This window comes from Heliangelus exortis, chromosome 4 (genome assembly GCF_036169615.1).
Source record: "Heliangelus exortis chromosome 4, bHelExo1.hap1, whole genome shotgun sequence".
Taxonomy (NCBI): domain Eukaryota; kingdom Metazoa; phylum Chordata; class Aves; order Apodiformes; family Trochilidae; genus Heliangelus; species Heliangelus exortis.
Window position 1 is genome coordinate 18663535 of NC_092425.1, and position 22305 is coordinate 18685839.

Genomic DNA, 22305 nt, shown 5'->3' on the forward strand with positions numbered 1-22305 from the left:
GACTTATGATTGTAAAGATATGTAACATCTGAATATTTGTAAACTTAATACTGCATAAGTCTAATGCAGTCTAAATGAATAGACAAACTTCAAATGTTTTAATTCTCTAAGGTGTAACCTATTACTATTAAACTTAAAAAACAATAAAACACTTTTTTAACATATATAATTACATGAATATTAAAACATTTCATTGCTGCACTGTCGTTTCAAATAAATATATGAAGTTCTGTCAGACAGTTCTATAATTCCCCCATAGATGACAGTAATATACACTTAATATGTGATCGAAAACTCACTATCTCATTTTTAGAGATTACCTTTGATAATTGCTTGATCTCTACATATAGCATGTATTTGTATCTTTTTCATAGTTTGGAACTGGAAGTAAATTTAGTAAATCTTCCTCAAACAGATGTCTCTGACTTGATTTAGTCTCATAAAAATATTTCAGTGGGTTTTGGGTTTTTTTTGTGCTTACCTTAATTTTACTTGAGTTTGATTCCAGAGAAACTTCCAGCACATCTGCTCAGATGTTTAGATGTTATTTCTTTTCTGAAAGAAAGACAAATCCAAGGTATTTCAGTCCTTCAGTAACAGGTTCTTTGCTGTGTTTTAAATTCAGAATCTCTTAAATGATTTATAAAAAACTGTCTGGAGTAACTGAAAACAACATGGTGTCTACCTTGATGTTAACCCATGGGCTAAGCTGGACCTGGTGTGTTCTGTGACTCAGTCGCTCTCTGCCTGCAAATTACTGGACTGGGTTCACGCTGGTGATTGGTACATTATTCTTATGAATGCAACCTGAGTTTACAATTATTGTATGTATTTTAAAATGGCATTATCCTTCTAGGAATATAGACCTTTTACCACGTTTCATCTGTCTTCACAGTGGTGCAAAGCACAGAGGTGGGTATGTTTGTACTAAGGACAAGCAGCGCCATCAGTTTTTTGTGTTATGTTTGTAAAACCCCCTTTCCTGCTCTTGAGCCCTGGATTTTTTTCAACAGTGAGAATGAGACATGATCTTAACATCAATTATAAGGATGAATTTAGTTCTGAATTGCTGCACTGTACATTGTTAAGGAGTGCAGGAGTGCAATGTTAAGACTGCAGAGATAGCTCCTAGCATACAGCAGAATTAAAGCTTGTGTTTTTCACAAAGTGAGATGGTAAATTGTCTTTTACGTTTCAAGTGTGACTTGCAATGTGAGTTCTGCATCTGCTATTTTTTATTTGCAAGTTTGCTTGGGAGGTTGTCAAATGAAATAACTTTTAATATTATTGTTTGCTCGGGCAGATGGGAATTGAACATTCAAAATGTTAGGTTTCAGACTTTTTAACACTAGACACTTAAAAACAGATTATTCCCCATGATGGTATGATTATTTTCAGTAGAGAGAGGAAAGAGGTCCTAATGGTAACAGAGAGGAAAGCGATACCATTTTTAGTGAGAGGTTGGATATGGAAAAGGAAGGGAAATGTGAGGGTTAGAGTCAACAGTGCAAGGCGAGACAGGCTGAAAGGGAAATACAGGTATTTGTATGGGGAGACTGAGAGACGGTCCAGAAATCCCAGAGATGTAATTTAAGATGAGAAAAAGGGCAAAGGGGAAGAGTTCAATGACCACATAAGTCTGATTATAAATGTAGAAAATGTATAGGGAGACTGCCGAAACGCAATTGCAAGGTCAGTGCTGTCAGGATTGGATGCAGTGCACTCACCCCAGAAAAATATCTGAATCTACAAGATGTAATTTTCATGAGAATATTTTGCTGAGAATTTAAGAACATAAATGGTAATATACAGTTCTCAGAGAGATGTCCATAGTGGTTTGCCAGCAAGTAGCAGTGCTTTTACAATGAAACAAGCATGATGTTTTAAGATTTTTTTTTTTCTTTCTGGAATGTGCTATGTTTCATAATTCAATACATTCTAAAGCTGAATTAAGGTCCCCTGAATCATAGCTTCAGAATATAGATGAAACACACACTTTTATAATGATAAATTACTGAAATTTTATAAACTATGTTATTGTACAACTCACGGCCTCTTAAAGTTTGCTACTGTTCAGATTCTGTAACAATATTTGGACATGCAAACCTCAAATGAGTTCAAATGCATTAGTCTATAAAAATGCTTTGATATATCCAGAGCTTTTAAGAACTCTAGTGTAATCTGGAGCCTTTAGCCTGCATTAAAGCAGCCTAATTTTATTAGTCCTTTTTCATCCTTGATGTTTATTAAATAAAAAAAAAAAAATAAAAAAATACCTGGTCCATTTGATCTTAGTATTTCACCACTCAATCAGAAGGTTGTCCTGTGTTCTTTCCCAGAAGATTTATCTGAAAGGGGAAAGGAAAAGAGAAAAAAAACAAAGCAAGCTATGAAATAAATTTTCAACTATTACTTTCATTTTTTTCAATACAGCAAAAATCCTGTATACTAAAATTTATTATTATGTAATAGACTGAATTACTAAAGTTCTTAAAATTCTGAATTAAACTTTTCTACTAGCGGGTAACTTTATTTACATCTAAATAATGCAAAATTAAATATTTAATATATTAAATAATCTTTAATGAATATATTCTTAAATCAAATATAAATTACTTAATATTTAAAAGAATGTATTCTATTCCTCAGGATAATCTGCTGAGGAGCTTACTGGCTGCACAAATGGTTCCATTCCTAGCTTTTGGCATAGATGTGTAAATAGTTATACTCTAGCAAATCAGAGAGAGAGATTAAAGTTCAAGGGATCCGGCATTGCCACTGAGATCTGAAGACTGAAAAACTCTGAAAGCAATCCTTACACTAAAGCCCTTCAAGATGACATGGTACACATGCAACGTTTCATGCTGGTCTTTCAAGTAATTTGAAGACAATTGATTTACTATCAATTTGTTCAACATGAATTAAACTAACATGTCAGCACACTAACACCACTCATACTGTAAACAGTATGGCCTTCTGCTAATACAGGTGGAGGGGGTTACTCTGCAGAATTTATGGTCTACATACAGTATGATACTGAAGGAGTACAGAAACTGCTGTGAATCCCTGATGAAATGCAAGAATAAATCTGTTTATTGTTAAACATGATTTATTGTAGTGTTGCACGTGCAGTAAATCTCTCTTCCCTAGTTGCATTTTTTTGTAGAGTACAGAGGTTTCAGGCAAATAATTTTTTTTTCAGTTGGTGCTGGATAACTTTAAACAGCTTGAGAGATCTAAAAATATAGGTGATAATTCTATGTAGTCTCTTTTAAAATATATTTTAAGAACAGTAAATTGATTTGAAATGAGGATGAAAAGTGCAAGACTATAAACAACTAACACTTCAAAACTGAAAGAGGTGTAAATCTAGCAGCTACTTTACACAACAGACCTGCTATGCAGATAATACTACTACCCTATATTTCCCCACAGACAAACACTTGCTTAAATATAGATGGTTTAATGCCTGTGCATAGACAGAACCACATTTTATCACACAGAACAGGCAATTTATAGTCTACACTATAGATAATGGTTATATTTATTGTGGTTTTATGTATAACAGGTTTTTTTAAAATGCTATTTTTATGTAAAGCAGAACTGTGGAGCCTGATTACTGTAAAATCCTATGAACTGCTTGCAAATATTATTCTAGTCATCTGCATGCCTTTGAGAATGTCTGACTGCTTACTTTGCTCACACATAAACCTAATATGTGGTAACTTTTAAAAGTCAGATCTTTGCTTTCTTTAACTCACAATTTCTGATTTACATATTTATTTCCAAAAGTCTCAATATTTGGAAAGAAACTGGGGAAAAAAAATTCATAAAGGTACTCTTACTGAATAATGAAGTTTGTAATAAAGTTGGAGCTTTCTGTTCCATGTTCTCATTTTCATACTCCTTGCATTCCCTTCCCTACATTGATGGGTTTTATGATTTTCAAGTGTAACATGTTCAGTAGAAATCCTGAACTATCTGCTTAGCCAGAATGGTTTTATAAGCTCTGTTTTCATGAACTCCTTTCAAGTATTTTAGACATGTAAACTGAGCATTGCTCAGTTTAGTAGGTTTTTATTTGCACAGTATTGTAACAGGCACTTTTTATAATCTACATAGAATTACTTGTTGGAATGCAGTTTTGCTCTGACTTTACTTGTGCCCTCCTCTTTTTTAACCACAAGCACATATTTTATCTGTTAGATACTGGCCTACTTAGCCTCTATTCTTGGTTTCAGATTTGGTTTGTCCTCCCCCCACTTCCTCTCCTCTGTATTGGGCTTGGATAGAAATAACTAAAAAAAAACCAAAACATTTTTCGGAGCCTTACCTACATTTTGTTTTCCCAAGTCTTTGTTAAAGTTTGCTCTTTGATTGATTTCTTAAGCTATTTTATGCTTGCTTCAAACAGCTGACATATAGAAGTGGATGCCTGAGTCTCTAGTAATACTGAATGAAGTTTTGACTATTACTAGCTCCTTGCTATTAGATCGACAATGCCAGTTTAAACTCTGTTGATCTGCAAGACTACAAGTCCAAATGATGGGAATCATATGCTATACTGGCATAAAGATGCAATTAATGTTAAACCATCCTACCTGTGCTTGACTGCTGAGGCAATATAGTAATGAAGACACTCCTCAGTGTCTGAATGCCTAAACTTCATCCTGTTGTCTAATTCGCATAATAAATAGCTGGCCTCTTCACAAGAACATTGAGGATGTTAGCTATACAGTGGAAAAGGTGAACTGTCAAACTGCCTCTCATCCTGCCTACCCATTAGAGTGTTGCAACTCATTATGGGGGCTGAGAAATCAAGAGTAACTTCCACTCAGTTTTAGGTACACTAAATATTCAAGAATGTAAAAAAGCAGCTCCCACCACCAACTTTCTAGGAAACATTCAGAAATAATACTACTTAACTAATAGCTCTTTCAAGAACCAGCACAAAATAATGACATCTACAATTATTTTTACAGATCTGCGCATTCCTGTTAGGGAAGAAACCTGTTTTTCAGCTTTGCTTGCTTCTGCATCCAATAAAGCTTCCTTAATTTAACACCATCCAACTTCTGAAACAGTGGAAATTTGAATAGATTGTTCTATGCACATTGCTGTTCCCATGCCAGTTAAAAATCTTACCTCTTTTTAAAATTGTAAATATTTGATTTTACATTCCCTTTAATAAAAAGAAGTCCTGACTATTTTTTTATGTAGAGATGATGTCAATCCATATTGACTGGTGGAAGTCCTTTCATGTCCCCATTGGAATGTAAAATGTGTTATTTAGCTTCAAAGTATTTTGCCCATGCACACATATTTGACCAAGATACCTGGCTGACTATGAAGGAGTAAAAGTGCATTCTGAATTACCTATCTGCAAATTTTATTACATAGTCTAAATACTAAATAAAAAGCATAGTTGACATTTCCATTTTCCTACTGATTTTATACTATACTTTACGAATGCTAACAAGAAATAAAATAGAAAAGTGACTATGTTGGAATGTGGGTAGCTGCTGCTGCCCTTTAAAAGAACTCCTTATATTTGGGCTATGATCTCCAATGTTTTAATTAGATATTAATTGCACTTGCTTTGTTAGTTTCATTCTATCAAAAGAAAAAAAAAATCAACATTGGCTCTTGAAATACTAAGTATAGCTCTTTATAATTCAGATGATATATAACAGATGCAAGACAATACTTGTAGCCTTCATTTCATAAAAGTGCATTGTCTTAACTGCTTCCCCCCCTTTCAAGAACTCTGATAATAAAGCTGTTTTCAGTTCCTTTCTGTAGACAGATGATTAAACATTCTCACCATTATATAATACAATTTCCATTTTATTTTAAACATACTTTGCATGATATAAAAATATTGATCACAGTGAGCTTTAACAATTGTTACTGCTATAAACAGAAATGCTGCACAATGGTTTTAGTGGAAATAAATTATATAGTCATTATCTCTTAAAAAAAAAAATCACAAGAAGGAGGACCTAGGCTGTTTGGTCATTGGCAGAAAATAAGTCCTTATTGAGTTCTTTACAAAATGTGAACCCCAGTTATCTTCTACATTTGCCTTCCACATCTTGAGAAAAGCACAATGTGTCTGTCTCTGAAAGCCCCACAGGGTCTCTGGTGAACATTTGATTCCAAGTATTAGCAAAGTTTCTGTTGTCCTTTTGTTCTAATGGAAAAATGGACACCAAAACAGCAAGTAGTGCTCTCTTCACTAATTCATAAGTGGTCTTTTCCAATATGTGGGTACACAGCGGCACACTTCTTCACTAAAATAAAATCCAGCATCACAGCGTTTCGTTCGAACTGTACATGGTGGTCTGTAACAACTAAAGAAAAGGAAAAAGTGGGAATTGATTATTAATATGATTATTAATATCAAGCTGGAGAAGACTCTATACACATACACATTTAGAATGACATTTCTCAGTGAGATATTTAATTTCTACAAATACATATTTTTAAACTCTATTAATGCTCATGCAATACTTTATTGTATAGCCTAGTTACAGTTGCATTCTAATTTTGAGCGGTACTTTAAAAAACTTTAAAAAATTCTGAAAATATAGTAAACTTTCTGTGTTCAAATTGGTTTGTTATGATCTGCTGCATGCTGTCAATTTGAGGCTGCAATCCAGAATCAGGTTGTCCTGGCTTGGGCCAGGATAAAGGTAATTTTCTGTCTTGTACTTTTGCTTTCAGCTAAGTCTCTTGCTGTTAATTTCAGCAAGTGCAGCTACTTTCAAGTTTCTCAGTCAGTGTCTGCTTCTGGGACTGATAACACTCAATGTTTACAGTTACAGATAGAAACTGGTATGCAGAACCAAGGCCACTGCTCAGTTCTGAGGAACATTTCTCTAGGAGAAAAGGAGTAGAAGTCCCACCTGCAAACCCTCCCTTAGGGAGGAACAGACAAGATAGATGGCCAAAATTGACCAAACAGAGTATTCCATCCCATACACGTCATACTCAGTATAAATTTGAGGGATCACAAGGGTCAAACCCCTTCCTGCTTCCCCTTCTTTGCCTGTCCCTGTTTGCTTCGGCATCCTGGGAGGATTCTATCCATTTGTCTGCCTGTGGTCCTGATCCATGCCAGCCTGAAGCTGTGTGTTCCTGCCTCCAGCTCCTGACTGCTGCTGACTCCAGGAATCCAGCCTGGACTTTCCCAGGGCTGCTCTGCAGGCTCGGTGGTGATGTGAGAGTTATTGAGGGAAAAGGGGGAGGAATGTGGTATCAATTTTCCTGTATATTTGTATATATTTAGTAATTTTTTCCTATTTATCATTACTGTTTCATTAAAGCTGTGCAGTTTGGTTTCAAACCCATAAGTCTCTCTCCCTCCTTTATCTGGGAGGGGAGGGGGCATCAATAGAGAGCATCGGCAATTTGGTTTAATTGCCAGGCCAGTGTTAAACTGTGACACAGGTGATAAACAAATCTAGCATCTTATCCAGGATTGTTTCTCACCTTATTCACTAATGAAATAGGCCTGAGAGATACTTGTATAGTATGTTTAAGTGTGACTCTGTTTCTGAAGATAAGAACATACTTCCTTCAAGTTGCAAATTTCAATAGCGACTCTGAGGCCAGCTGGGTTATATCTACATTTCAAGTAGTAGTTACACCTATAAGCATTCTGAAGTAAGATCAGAGCCTGCTGTTTATGATAAATCTTAAAGGTAAGAGAACAAAAATGGTCCCTATTGGATTAAAATAATTTTAGCAGAAACAGAGCATAAAGCCAAAAGCCACGTTTACCTACAAAGAAGCAGAATTTTTCTTCAGATTCCTTCACTGAAAAATAGAACTTATAAAGATAGTATCTGTGGTTGTCCCTGAACTCTTCCTTTTCCTATTCTATTTTTCTATTAAAACAAGAACTTGACCTAAAATAACCTTACAATAACAATGCTAAATACTTTCTGGTATATAACGGAGACAAAGTACAAGTCTGAGGGTTTTTTTTTTTTCAGGTGCTGGCAATGAGTCAAAAGACAAAGTATATGTTTCAAATTTTAGCACAGTTCTACTTAAAACTTGTATTTAAATAACATGGGCCTGTTTGTGAAACATCGATATTATGATCATTACTAAAATGCATATTTCAGTTGAAAGACACTAAGTGCACTATATCGGTGCAATGCCACTATCCTGGGCAATTTTTTTTTCAGGCTTATGGCTACTCATATTATTGTTGCAGATAAGTTAATATGTGTTCTGGTTGTTTTGGATACCAAATTACTACTATGCAGTAATTTGTTTATGATGTGAGGTCTGTATTACAGTTACATGGATTCAAGACAGCAAGTTCAACCCATGAGCCTGGCTATGAGGAAAACAGTAAGGAATGAGGAAGGTTGCAAATGTGACAGTTATTAAATAGTCACATCTTGTTCAGTGTTTTCAATGTCATTAACCACTGATTATTTCACCAGTGTGGTCTCTGTAATTAAGAGAGTAACATTAAAACGTGCCACTTAAGATATCCAAGATCAGTTTAACAGCTCATTGAAATCTCTCTTTTGCCCAGCAAAGTTTGGAAACAGTGGTAAAAGGCAAAAGAAATCACAGTGTCACTCAAGAAGGAAAGCAAATGAACTTTACTGTCTTGCATTTTTGCCAAAGGATCTGATACTCTGAGCAAATGTGCAACCATGAGTGGGTTTACTCTAGGAAAAGGGTACTCCATAGAAATACAACAGATGAAATGCTTAACTCACTTTCCTTTGTGCCTGTCTCTTTTATGAAAGTTGGACGGACTATTTACTGTACTGAATGACCACAGAATAAAATAAGAGCAAGATAAGGAAAAAACAACCAACCAACCAAACCCCAAAAACCCAAATCCAAACTCTTTCATGCACTTATGGCATGTTGCACAAAATGAAAAGCAGTCATGTAATCACTAAATGTGAGTTTATTTTGTTTAGGATTCATGCCTCCAAGTGAACTATGAATTTCAACTTAATTTCAAGTTGACAGCACTGTAAAGTATCTCTCCCATGTGAGTTTGTGTCTAGCTGCTGTCAAGGTCAGGTTACTGCAGTCTTATCCTTATTTGGGACAACCCAACAGAGCACAAAAGCCCTTCTCCTCCTCTAAAACACTTTGCAGCTGAAGGGCCTAGTTATCTGGCTCTGCCAAAACTGACCAAAATAAACTTTTGAGGTGATAGTACAAGGTGAATAGTAGCAGAGTCATTGTAACCACATGAATATGGTTTCCTCTGGAAACTCTGCTGAACAATAGACCAGTCTTTGAAAAGATTTGTGCTGAATATTGTTTACCAAGTGCACTCATGCGACAAATATCTGTTTGATGAGGCCAGGAGCTAAGACTGATGTTCAGTCAAGATGTATAGTGCTGGATGAGTCAGTGACAATTATCTTTGTAATGTCAGTAATTGTGTTTTCTCATTTTTGACAGTGCAACAACTCTACAGGTAAAACAGAAGTAGAAATGCTGCTTTTTGCAGTGGAAATGGCATGCTGACCTTAAAAGTCCACGATTTTATGGTGAGTTTCTGTCTTTTTTCTTTTTTTTTCTTTCTAGCCTATGTTTTGTAAATGAATTTATATTTCTTTCCTCTGGAGCAGGCTACAACATTAAAGGCAGAGGCATTTTTCAGCACAATGCATAAAATGTCGGTGTGTCAAAACCAGGAACTATAAGGACTACTTCTGTGCACGAGGAGCATGGCTACATGGCTCTGCTCATGGCTTGGTCTCGGGCATCTTGCACTAAGTTATAAAGTAGTACCTCAATTTATGTGGCCTCATAACAGCAAGGGATCTTTCTTTTAAAGACAAACCAGATGTTGCAGGGTTTTTATTCCTTTTAGAGGAAGCATGTGGTTTACAGAACCAAAATGTAAGAAACCTATGCTCCTCCTTCCTTCAGAAGGTGGAGAGATAGCACCTTCTTCTGTCCTTAACAGGGCTATCTTCTATTGTCCTTGGAAGGCAGATTCAAACTTTCAAAACATATTCAACTACAACAACACAGAAAATAGGTGGGTTTAACTCCTTCAAATACTAAGTCTTTAAGTCAACAGAGCTGGGATCATGCTTATTCCAGTATTTCTTAGCTTTTGTAATGCCTGAATTTTTCAGTTGTGAATGTTCTTTTAAAATGTATGTGGTTTATACGTGTAGCACTACTGGAAGTGCACAGAAGAGGAGTGCTAAGGCATTGTAACATGCTAAATCTCATGTAATTAGGACAGTGTTGCTCTTCTCTGAAAAAAAAAAAATTGAAACAAAACCTGAACAACAGAGAATAAATGATTGCTTTTGTTCTCTCTAGTCTTCTGTCCCATTCAAAAGACCAAATGTAGAAAAACAGGTAATGCCAGTTATTACTAATGTTTTCCCCTATCTTAGAGACTTCAGCATAGGTCTCATTCCTAATATTAGACATTTTTTCTTTATTCAAACTGAACTAATATATATATATATATATATATATATGACATTGTATAATTACATGTTATATTAAATTAAATTACATAAGTTTTACTTCTGATAAGCTATGAATTACCAGACAATTAAAAGTTCAAATTTTCTGTTTTATATTTGTAATGCCTAAACATTTCTGGAACTGTAATTCCCATATACTAATAAATAAGTAATCTTTCTGCTCCAAATAACGTTTTCTGTTTCAAGAAAATCACTTTACAGGAAAACTTCCGCAAAAAATATATAAAGTGATAGTAATGTTTGTTTCTCATAACCTAAAGTCATTCATGTTTTTATATATAGACTGCTACCTCTATGGGTGTAGCAGTCGTGGAAGGAAAAGCTTCTGTGATATATAAAGAATCTACAGAGTTTTCTTCCTGACCAAATCCTATTTTAGATGATGCATGTGGGTGGGCTGTTTTATAGTTATAGCTGTCTACTTTTCAGAGAAATCACTCAGACCTATAAGACTTCTTAAGCACTATAAATCTTTGGTATCAGCTGAGGAAATGAAGGCTATACAAAAATTTAGGAAATGAAAATGAATGTAAGTATCTTCAGTAACTTCTGAAAACTAATTCAGAATATTTGTTATTTGAACTCCAATATTCAGTTCCTGGGAAAAGCAGAGTGGGACTTTGGCATAAAAAACCCAGGGAGTTTGAACTTAGAGCTCATTTTCATCAAAAGAAAAAAAATAAATCCCATGAAGTGTAGTAAGAGTATAAGAAACTAAACATGCTTTAAAATACTTACTCTGCTTAGAGGTTTCCTCTTAGACATGATAAAAGTCATAGAAGAAAACAATTGAAAAAAGACTGTTTCTTAAGACTGCAAAATAATTCAACAAGACAGCTAATGACACAACCCACTTTTTATAGCTTGAACACAAATAAATGGCTAAAGACTGAGTTTTTACCTGCATGTTTGGTGATGGAACCTTTTTCCTTTTAAGAAGCATTTATTGGGAGACTCTATACATTCACAGATGCACTTTGCAGGATTTAGTGGTTGATGTTTGGGACAGGTCTTTTTACATACACACTGGCACTTATCTTCATCAAATTCCTTGTTGGGCCCACAGGAAGTGGGGAGAAGTTTGTTTTTGCAGATGCACTGACATGATGATCTGTCTAATTCTCTGTGAGGTCCACAGCTTGAGGGCCGCACGCCTCCTTTGCAGACACATTGACAGGTTTCTTCGTCCAGCTCTTTGTTTGGTCCACAAATATGGAATCCTTCAGATGTGTCTAGAAATACATCAGAGAAGTTGCACAATCATCATAATTTTGTCTTATCCATCCCATATTTTTAAGGGGAGAAATGGTACAGAATTTGTACATTTTAAAGTGATTTAAGAACAAACAGATCAGAAGACAGGCAACAACCAATAATAGTATCAATAAAGAAAAAGATTCAGCTATTCACTTTTAATGTTTTAATTTCTCCTTAGGTAAATCAAACACGGAACTACATTTAATTGTTTAAGCAAAGCTGGTTACCAGAATCTCCAAGGTGAGAAGAGAAATCAAAATCATGCTGTGCCAAACATCTGCAGACTTGATTATTCCAGATATGATTTTTTGGACATGTCCTGTTTGCCACATGACACCTGTGGAATGAAATTTACTGTTGATTTACTACTGTAAGAACAAAGAAAAAAATAAAAATAAGTCTATTTTAGCAGTTTTCTGCATCTGTTTTTCCCTCCATTACAAAAACCTTTCAAGGAGCTTCAGCTCATTCACAATCTTATTTTAATTGCTATCAAATTTGTTCTTAATTGCGGTTCTCCCCACTACAAACATCTTCAAACACTGCCTGAAGATACCTTCTCAGGTTTCAAGTTTTAGTTCTAACTTCTAGCAACTGATATAGTACTTTCCTGTCGTAGTGTGGAAAAATATTTATCCCTTGAATATAATTATCATATACAAAATAGACCAGTATAAAAAATATTTGCTTGCCAAATACTTCATAGGTGTTGAGATATAATTCTCAACATTTTTTTTCAGTACAAAACCATTTTCACATATACAGACACTGAAAGACAATTGACACCAATTCATCAATGAATGATGCAAACCAAACTCCAGTTTCTGAATCAAAATTAGGTTATTTGATTCCTTCCCCCTTTAGTGAAAGTTAGGTGACATTACCTGACTCTTTCTAATCATCCACTCAAATCCAGGTCAGCTTTCTTGAATCTAAAGATTTGAAATTCAGCCATAGTACCTCTTCACTTTAGAAATTAAAGACATTAAACAATCCAGCAGTTTAATGCTATTTACCTGCTGGAGTTTTTCAATTGAGGTAGTGGTAGGCAAAGAAAGCAAAAATTCCAAACAGGATTTGGTCTCTTTTTAAAGGATAAGTGAACTTAACTAGCAGGTACACCAGATACACCACTAGTCGATCTTCCTTGCCCGCAATTTATCACCACAGGTGACATTACAACTATTAACAAGTCATGCCTAACTTCACACGTCCAAGCTGTGTTATTTATTGTTTCTGTAGTATTTCAAAAATCCTTATCTTTTAAGACAGCACATATGTTAAACATTTTGAGCACTTTTCATTCCTCTGGGCACCATTACTCATGCACTCAACATGCCGGTGCTGGGACATTCCCCCACCATCCACATTCAAGGGAAGTACTCCCTTTCACCACATCAAACAACTTGTTGCTTGTAAAGCCTGCTGTAGTTTAACACCACCCTGCATCACCTCATGTCTTATCACTGCAGTGTTTCCTGATTTTATTCTGCTAATGATCTCACTCTTGCTCCCTCACTTGGCATGTATGTCCTTTTGCCTGTCTCCTGATTCTGCCTGAGAAACTGTATGGATAATTTATTTATCTGTATTACTGTATTCTGTTCTAAAAAAAGTCAACTCACATATGGAGCAGCCTGGCTGTAGGCAGGAGCATTTAAATTTAACTACAGAAGGAAGCCAGGGTGACAGTATGAAGAAAATACAAAACATACATGAACCCATGAGAAAACAATGTTGATACAAAATCCAAGTCACCGTAATTTGAAGTGAACTATATGTATTTCAGCATCAGGTTTGGAGACACACAGCAAAACCAAGTGGAACTGCTTCTTTACAAATTCTGCTCTGGTTGCTACTACAGAAAATTACTGGGGGATATGAAGTTTTAAACTGACCTAACATTTAAGGAAAGTTGAGGAAGGCTAGAAAAGAAAAGAGACAAAACTACTTTGCAGAAAAATTCATTACCTCTTTCCAAGTTAATGTTACCTCAACTTTCCAAGTAATTGTCACCACAACAAAAAAACCCCAACCCACAAAACCACAACATAGCTGCTACCTTGTTCCCTGTCAGTGTCAGGGCAAATGATGCATAAAGGGAGGAACCACTTAATGCGTTCATCATACATCCAAACCACATCTAAAACATGCTTATCAGCTTTGTAAGTGCCTGTCTACAAGCCACAGGGAAAAGATAAGATCATCACAGAGAGCTGGAGCTGAATTATGAATATTGAATTTCTTTCTGCTTTCTTACAACCCCAATGACAAAAATAGAGTAACAATTTTCTAACTCAGTTGCACATCTTGGTGACATTCTACATAAACAGAGAATAATACAATTTAAGATACCATTAATCTGAGAGGATTCAGAAACATGAACTGACCTGCCTTAGCTCTTCAAGTATGTAGAGGTAGCTAATACTTTTTAGGGGGAAAAAAGGAAAAAAGTGTGGGAATAGAAAAAGAGGTAGACCTCAATTCTCAGGGTAAAGTTGTGCAGAAAATATATTTTATATAAAAGAGGATTACTTATTTGTATTCTTAGATATAATTTCTCTCTTCAGTCTAACATATGCCTGTGCATTATGGCATAATCCATTCCTGAATTGTTGTTATATCCCAAGTATTAGTACCTTAAAACCAGATTTTATACTCTTACAGTTTTCTTTTCAGTAAATACATAAAAAGTCATTACTGTGTTTCTGCTAATAAGAGCATGTACTTAAATACATGCACATCTGCTGTGAGAAGAAAGTACATTTCCAGCTTTGCCACAGTCTCACTAGCATTCAAACCTGCAAATAAAAATGTTAAGGAAAAATATGAAGTTGAAAAGAAACTGAGAACTGTACTGCAAATTACAAAACCTCAGTGTATATATTCAGTTCTAGTATCGTTCTTTTTCACCTTTATAAAAACATGATTTCTTACTCACAGGACAGCCTGTGAGTGCTGGTCAAAGTCTGGTATTTGTATGTTTACTCCCTCTAACTCCAGGCAGCTTGTTCCCTGCTAGAATAAACTCTTGTAATGGTCACACAAGTGCTCTTAATCTGGAATCAATGAGGAGCTGCCAACACTCAGCATAATAAAGCAACTGGTAGTCTGTTGTATATTCGTGTTCTATTAAATATTTATGCATCATGAAATCATAACTCTGTCCTCTAAAATGTAGTAAAGGAATTATTCAAGTGTTCAAATAAAAATTGCTTTAGAAACAGATTTCTTCTTTAACCGTTTTCATTCAAAACCTACAAGCAAATGAACAATTCTGTGGACTGTTAATTAAGCTTTTCTTTCCCCTTCTCATTCTGTTTTATTTATATCTGTGGCATAACATGTACAAAAACACTTTTAGGTAAAGATTCAGTAAAAAAAATGCCTTTAGTGTTTTCAATACAAAAGTAAAGTTTGAAAAAGAAAAGTTGTACACTCCTTATTTGCAAACTTAAGTGGGTTTAGCTATTCTCAATTACTTTTCTAAAAAACAAGTTTTCTTTTAATCCTCAATTGCACTGTAACTTTTTGCATGAAACAAACCCCATAAACAACATTTTTCTTCATTTTGAAGTAATTTAACTCAGTTTATACACAGGGTTAGAGACAATTTTACTGGAATAACACTTTCTTTATGTAAAACTTCTGCTTTGCAGAAGGCTTTCTGATGCTACTGATGAGTAGTTCACCTAGTAAGTTCACCTCTCTTAATCGCAAAAGCTTCCAACGATCTTTTACATGTAATTACACAGGTTTGCTCATAATGTAGAAGGAAAGACAAGTCCCATACTTACTGAGTTTGTGTTGCTGGCAGGGAACGTCGTATGATAGAATGAACTTGTCTGTAAACATCCAGTTTGGACATGCATCGGCAGGACGTGTGATTGGCAAAACTGACGGTTACGGGTTTGGGACCATGAGAGAGAGGCACTGTGATCTCAAACAACTATAAAAAGGAAAGCAAAACAAAGACCCTCTGTTACAGAGCAGTAACAGTACAAATAGAAATAAAATATGCCATAGAAAAAAAGCTATAAGAAATATAAGTTTGGGCTTTTGTTCTCTACCACCATTTAGTGGCAAATCCTATTATACCACTAAATAATCACTCTGTCCAAAATGAATACAATTTAAGTGTAAGAAATAAAATCTCAATATACATAAGATTTCATTATGACCTTAATAAATAATTTCAAATTAGGTAAGACATGACCTTGTGTAATGCTTTCTGGTTTTATTAAAATCGCTAATTTATTAATCATTCATCTTTCTAATCCAACAGAACAACAAACTTAGCATCTGTTGTCACTAAAGACATCTCCGGCAACACCTAACAGTCAAATGCAAATACTTAGAAAGGATATTTCTATAAGAAATACTCCACAAAATCTGTGTATGAGGCTGATTCTTGATTCCCTTCTTTTCTGGCAACATTGCTTGCTGGTTGTGGGTACTATAGTTGGTTCCCATACTGCCCATAGGGGTACCTCTTCTTGGGGATCAGACACTATATATATTTTTGTCTGATCCCTCATTCAGTAAGGGATTGGCTTTACTGTACTCTCAAGACACCCAAATCTCCTCTTTCTTTGCAACTTGAAATCACAGTGAAAACTGGACTAATTGACAGTACAGACAATAAAGAAAAGATTTCCTTCAGGTCTGTTCTTCAGAGGTAGAAATTCAGGACTAAAGACTGCAAAGAATAAACTTCAGTCTCCAAAAGAATTTGAGATTTGACAGTAGTAGGGACAAGGGCAGTTTTTCTAAGTTTTTAATGTTTGCAAATTTCAGAAATATGTTACCAATAATTGTATGCTAAATAGTAAATTAAAGTACATAAAATTAGTATTAAAGTACATTAGTATTAAATATACATTTGTATTAGTATATATATATTAGTATTAAATTAAAGTACATTAAAATTAGTGTAGTCCTGACCTCTTTGACAGAAGCTAGGACTGGAAACCTAAGTCATTAACATACCGTTAATTTCAGCATCTAACACATACTGTAGGGAAGCTCTATGTAACTGAAGAACTTTTGAAAATCGTACATAGTTAATGCATTTCACAAGAAATTAACACATGCTAATCAGGCACTCTAAAGCTATTTTGTTACAGAAAGCCAGATGACAGGTCTTCCAGTCTTTCTCACAGACTCCAGCATTTCTACTCAGAATGCTGTGTTCAGCCCTTGTCTCCTCAGGTCTCCATGCAACATGATGACTCCCCACACCAACCTGCCCTCCTTTCAGCCCAGGTGAAATTTCCCTTTCAGACAGCCCATGAAGCCTCATTTCCTCTCCTTTTAGGGCTCCTAAGCATAATTTTTAGCATTTTGGCACACATACAGCCAAGTTTAGATTAAACATGCTCCTAATGAGAAAATGTCAACCCCTATTATTAAAGAAGAGCAAAGCTAGGCTGAGAGAGACAACAGATATTATAAGGGAGTAGGTTGAGTAGTCTTAATTTTAGCCTATTTAAGTTGGAGTTGTTTACCATTGAACAAGATTATGTGTCACTATAGATGGTTTTTTCCCTATATTTCTGTCACAAAAAAAAAAAAAATAAAATCAAGATCCTTGTACAGTTTAAATAGAAATTGTGTGCTAAAATCATGACACTCGTTGGTACTATATGGATTTTTTAAAACCATTGTCCTGCAACTAAAACATTTTTTATTTTAGTTCCTGCTGACCACTATCAAGATGACTTTATATCTGTCAACCTAGCCAAACTTGAAACATTAATTCTGAAAAATGAAGGAAGGTCATTCTTCTTCATACATTTGGATTACACAATTTGTAATAAGGTGTATTTTAGGCTTAATACTTAACCTTCGTTCCACTGCACCAGCCAAAATTAAAAGGCAGCACATCCTACAGACCTGAAAGTCAGCTTCTTATGTTTTTTTTCCTGCCTCCCAGTACAGGCAGGTATATAATTAAAGAACTTTTCAGACTAATACACAGGTAATAATTAGAATAATGAGATCAGTTTTACAATCATAGGTGCAACTACGAACAATTTTTTTTCTTCTGGATTTTCATTCTTTTACACACCAGCTTTTATATCAGTGCATATGCTCTGTGCTCTACTTCTCTGTTGAGAAGCACAGCAAGAAAACACCAGGTAAAGGTGTTCCTGAACTGCTCTACCCAACCAGACCTGGCCTTTGGCACTTCAAAACCTGAAATTACTGTGATGCCAGGTACACCACTTCCCCTTCTTTACAGACTTGTTGTTTCTTCCAGGCCAGGGTCATTTCAGTTCCCACACTGGCAGCTTCTTCCCTTAGCTATTCGAAGAGCCAGAGTGCAGAACAGAAAGAAGGGTGGGACCTGAGTCTGGCCCACAACCTATAGCTCAGTATGTTAATTTAATAAAAAATTAAAAATCTAATGGCAGCCAGGAATCTCTGGATGCTTAACCAAAAGCACTACCAGAATTTCTGTTAAAAAATTTCCCATATATTCTTCCCCAGTGATCCTTTTGAAGGCATGTATTTTTGATTCACTGCATGGATAGCTCCTTCTTTCGGGTAGGACTTCATGGCAGAAAAAAATGTTAATTCCCACATAATGTAAAGTATTTCTTTGTTTCAGTGGCTAAGTTAAATTATTCAGTACTATCAGCGTATGTGCCAACATCCATCCTATCCACACACATTAACATTACTGTTATGATCATAGACTTATGAAACATAAAATAAAACTGTTATTTTCAGATCAGGATGAGGGAAACATCTTTCTAGATACATGGGATCTGTGTGTAATTTTTTTCCCAGATCTTCTGGGACACACATCTCCCACATCATGATCTTCTGATAAGAGTCTGGTTTCTTCTGGCATGTTTCCCTTAAATTGGTAGACTCTCAGTTTCCATCACTTGTGATCTTTGCACTTCCTAAAGCGTCAGTAAAGCCAGCCAAATATAACCAGTGTAATAGAGCACAACATGTCTAGAGAGAAATTTTCAAGCTAAGGATACAAGACTGTTTGATTTCAACGCTCTAAACAGTAGAGTGTTGGAAAGAATGAAAATAAGATATTTGAAAATGGGTCTCATCCTTATTTATTTTTTTATCTAAGTTTTTTTTAAAAACAGTATTTTAAAGGTTTATGCATAATTCAACAATGGGTAACTTACCCAATATAAAACATTTCGTATCTTTTCAATATCCTTGGCTTCCTACGTCATTCTTTTAATACTTAAATATAACTTTTTACACCAGAAATTTAAAAAAAAATACCCCCTGTTTGGAAGTTATAGCAATATATCTCCTGCTATTAATAGTACCTACTATGTGATTGCAAGCATCAGTCTAACACAGAAAAATGCATGGGAAAAGGAATAAACAGTAAAGTTCAAACCAACTTTAAATTCTTGTGATATATGTATCTCCAAATCATGTAAAGGAACACCAGGAACATCTCAAACATGGCAAACAATTTCAAGCTGTTAACTTGTTTCCTGTGAGAAAAGCTCCTCTAAGTCTAATTTCAAACTACGTGGAAAGACGTTATCCCCTGAGGGACTATTACAGTAACCCTGAAACAAGAAGATTTAGGACCTTTATATCAAATGATCTGAAGAAGCCCAACAACTGTCCATCAAGACAAAGAAAGAGATGAGATGGCTCCTTGACATCTGCTCACTGCTTCCCTTCAACAGATAAGCAAGTATCTATAGGTGGTGCATAAAAAAGTACAGCTGAGGGACAGGCTGTTTCTGTACCAGGGAGTTCCAATATTTGTATCTGCTGTTGAATTACTCATGTCATGGAAACAGAGAACAGCTGTTTAATAAAGAATTAGAGAAAAAAATCAACAGAACTGCACCATAAAACCAAACCCACCAGCCACCCTTCCCCATACAGTTTCATTAAACAAGCCACCACTAACATAACTGGGTGAGACTGCAGTGTCATGGGTCAAGGAGAAGAGAAATATCTACTACATCTACTGAATGAGCCTTGGGGGTCTTGAAATGTTTTCATTGACTTTGCTCAATGTCTTAATTAAAAAACTGTCTTGTATTCAAGTCATGATTTTATGAACTATAGAAACTATAGAAACAGCTTTTGAGGAAAACTGGTAAAAAGGTAAAGCACAGTAGTTTTCTATTTTTCTCTGAACAAAGTTCAGTAGCTAGAAAGCAGGAACATTGCCCAAATTAGAGAACTATTGACCCCTCTGGAGCACCACAGTGTTCCATAAGCCAATCTGGGAACATCTGACCTAGTTTATTTTCCTGACAATTAATGATTTGCTCCCCATAAAAATAATTTCTGTCCTTAGCTCTTTTCTTTTTAATTCATTTTGATGAAAGCTGATACCAGCTTTCTTTAGATGTTTGTGTCTGGAACCAACACCAGAGTATGCCCTCACAGTGTAAGACCTCCAGCTGAAAAGTTAATTTGCCATCAAAGACTTTTTCTGCAGGGTGAACAATATGAAGCTTAGCTTATAGAGTTTATGCATCAAAACAAAGCTACAAAAAGGTGATTATGAAAAAAAAAATTAAAACCAAGATGCCCGCTTACTAACCAATTCTTTCTCATTTCATTCAGGAAATAAAAGACTAGTAAAAATAGGTGTTTAGGGTGCCTCAATTCCTCAGAAGGGTCATGAATCAAGTAACTTATTCTTTCTAATTCTCATCTGATATAGGGTAAATTGTGGCCACAAAACTCCACATATTCCATTTCACAGACAGATAACAGACAGATTTGATGAAAAGTGAAGACAGAAAATGTATTAGAACAGAGTTGCTTTTTTTTATGGTTTGTTGTGTAACTTCCATATGGAAATGCATCTTTAGCTGTAAGAATCTACTTGAAAAACGATGCAAGTTTACACTAATGTATTCTTCAAAGCCTCAGAGAGAAGAGGTAAAAAGTGAAAAAGCCCACAGACAAAAAGCCCTACAACCTGTCTATTTGTACATGATTCTTGAGGGGAATGGAAGATATTCTCATAATTGCTAGTTATTTGAAATAAAGCATGTATGTTTTTACTCTCAAGGCAGCTCACAGGCTCAATATATAATCTCTGCATACTCCCACCTGATCACTAGCCTTGAAACTGAAACAAAACCCACATATAATCTGAGGAACACACATAAATAACCCAAAAAAGTATATTTTACAATAACTCTTAATACAGTAAAGTTCAGTTCCCAAAAGGCTTTATTTTTGACATGTATTCTGTCTGCTAAAATTGTCTTCACTAACAAAATTGCAGGATAATTTTCCAGAAAGTGTTTGCCTCATACAACAGGCAAATGGCAGATGCCAAAAACTGAGAGAATTAATTTTCATGAATAATCTCAAAACTGAGAAAAGGACAGCATACCTATTCTTCCCCCTGGTACCCCTACTCCCCTCACCCCCCCAAAAAAGGTATTTTGGGAAAAAGCATGTTTAACTTTTTCTTCCCAGCAGTATTCTCTTCAGTTGTTTTCCTTTGTATTCTGGAATTGGTTTTTTTCCTTCCCCATAGTAGCAATATGAAGGTTTTAAACATGCACGATCATAAATGGATTTGCAAGGAGCACTTGGACTATAATAAGAGTAAGAACTTACTGTCTTACTGATGTAATTTGTGCTGATATTCATACACTGGAGTCCTTCACTATTGCAGCAACCTCCACATCTGTAGATGGATACACATGGGGGTTTAAAGAAGGTGTTTGTTGTTGCTCCAAATTCTTTTCCCACATCCACACACACTTCACGAGGCATGCACTGAGTTTTTCTCCATTCAGTATCAATACCTGCCAAGTTACAGGGAATTTCATGTGTTATTAAGTAACTGTTTAAAAACAATACTCTCCTTAAGCAAATTAGTAGGATTTTTTTTTTTTTACCTTTAGAACCAGAATATACATTGCTAGAATCACACCCTTTATGCAGTGAAACACATATCTCTCTGTGTAAACTTCTAGGTAATTTTATTTCTTCACAGGGAGGTCACAAATTGTCATGAGCATAAATAAAGTCATAGTGGAGCTAAGAGGGAACCTAACAAGGGTGGGCAGATCTTAAGATATCCATAGCTTTATTCATGTCCTTTCTCCTAGGTCTGGGGTTTTACCTTATGTGTAAAGAAGTACTGTATATCTCTGGCAAAGTAATTTTGACTTCACTTGCATACTGTGTGTTAAAAACATTACATTTGATGCCTACATACTTAATGTGAAATTAATTTGACTACATTTACTTTGCTAACTACAAGAGTGTAGTTTAAAGCAATGTTAATATTTAGCAATTATGTACACCATTTGATTTCATCTAAAAGGTGGTATTTGTGCCCAGATTACCCATGCAAAATTGGGTAAACATTTTACATAGCATTATAAAGCCTTCTGTCCAATTTTACCCAAGACTGCCTTTTGCAATCTTGCACTAAGCAGCCATAACACCTGCAGATGTACAGGATCTTTATTAGCTCTCAGTGCCATTTTTCGGTAGGCTACTCAGCTAAAATGGAAATTGCACCAAACCCAGAGTCTCCATTAAGACACCTGATTTC

The 22305-nt window shown here is 35.3% G+C and overlaps 1 protein-coding gene across 2 annotated transcripts in view; it reads right to left on the reverse strand.

Annotated features, from left to right (window-relative positions):
- Positions 1–5646: 5646 nt before the first annotated feature.
- VEGFC (vascular endothelial growth factor C) overlaps positions 5647–22305 on the reverse strand; it is a 76739-nt gene continuing 60080 nt past the window's right edge. For both annotated transcript variants that reach the window (XM_071743222.1, XM_071743223.1), the window contains 5 exons: positions 21357–21547; positions 15560–15711; positions 11990–12099; positions 11407–11737; positions 5647–6353 (listed from right to left, as the gene is read on the reverse strand). In XM_071743222.1, coding sequence (XP_071599323.1) covers positions 6239–6353; positions 11407–11737; positions 11990–12099; positions 15560–15711; positions 21357–21547 — 899 coding nt within the window. In that variant the 3' untranslated portion in view covers positions 5647–6238. The remainder of the gene's footprint in view (positions 6354–11406; positions 11738–11989; positions 12100–15559; positions 15712–21356; positions 21548–22305) is intronic.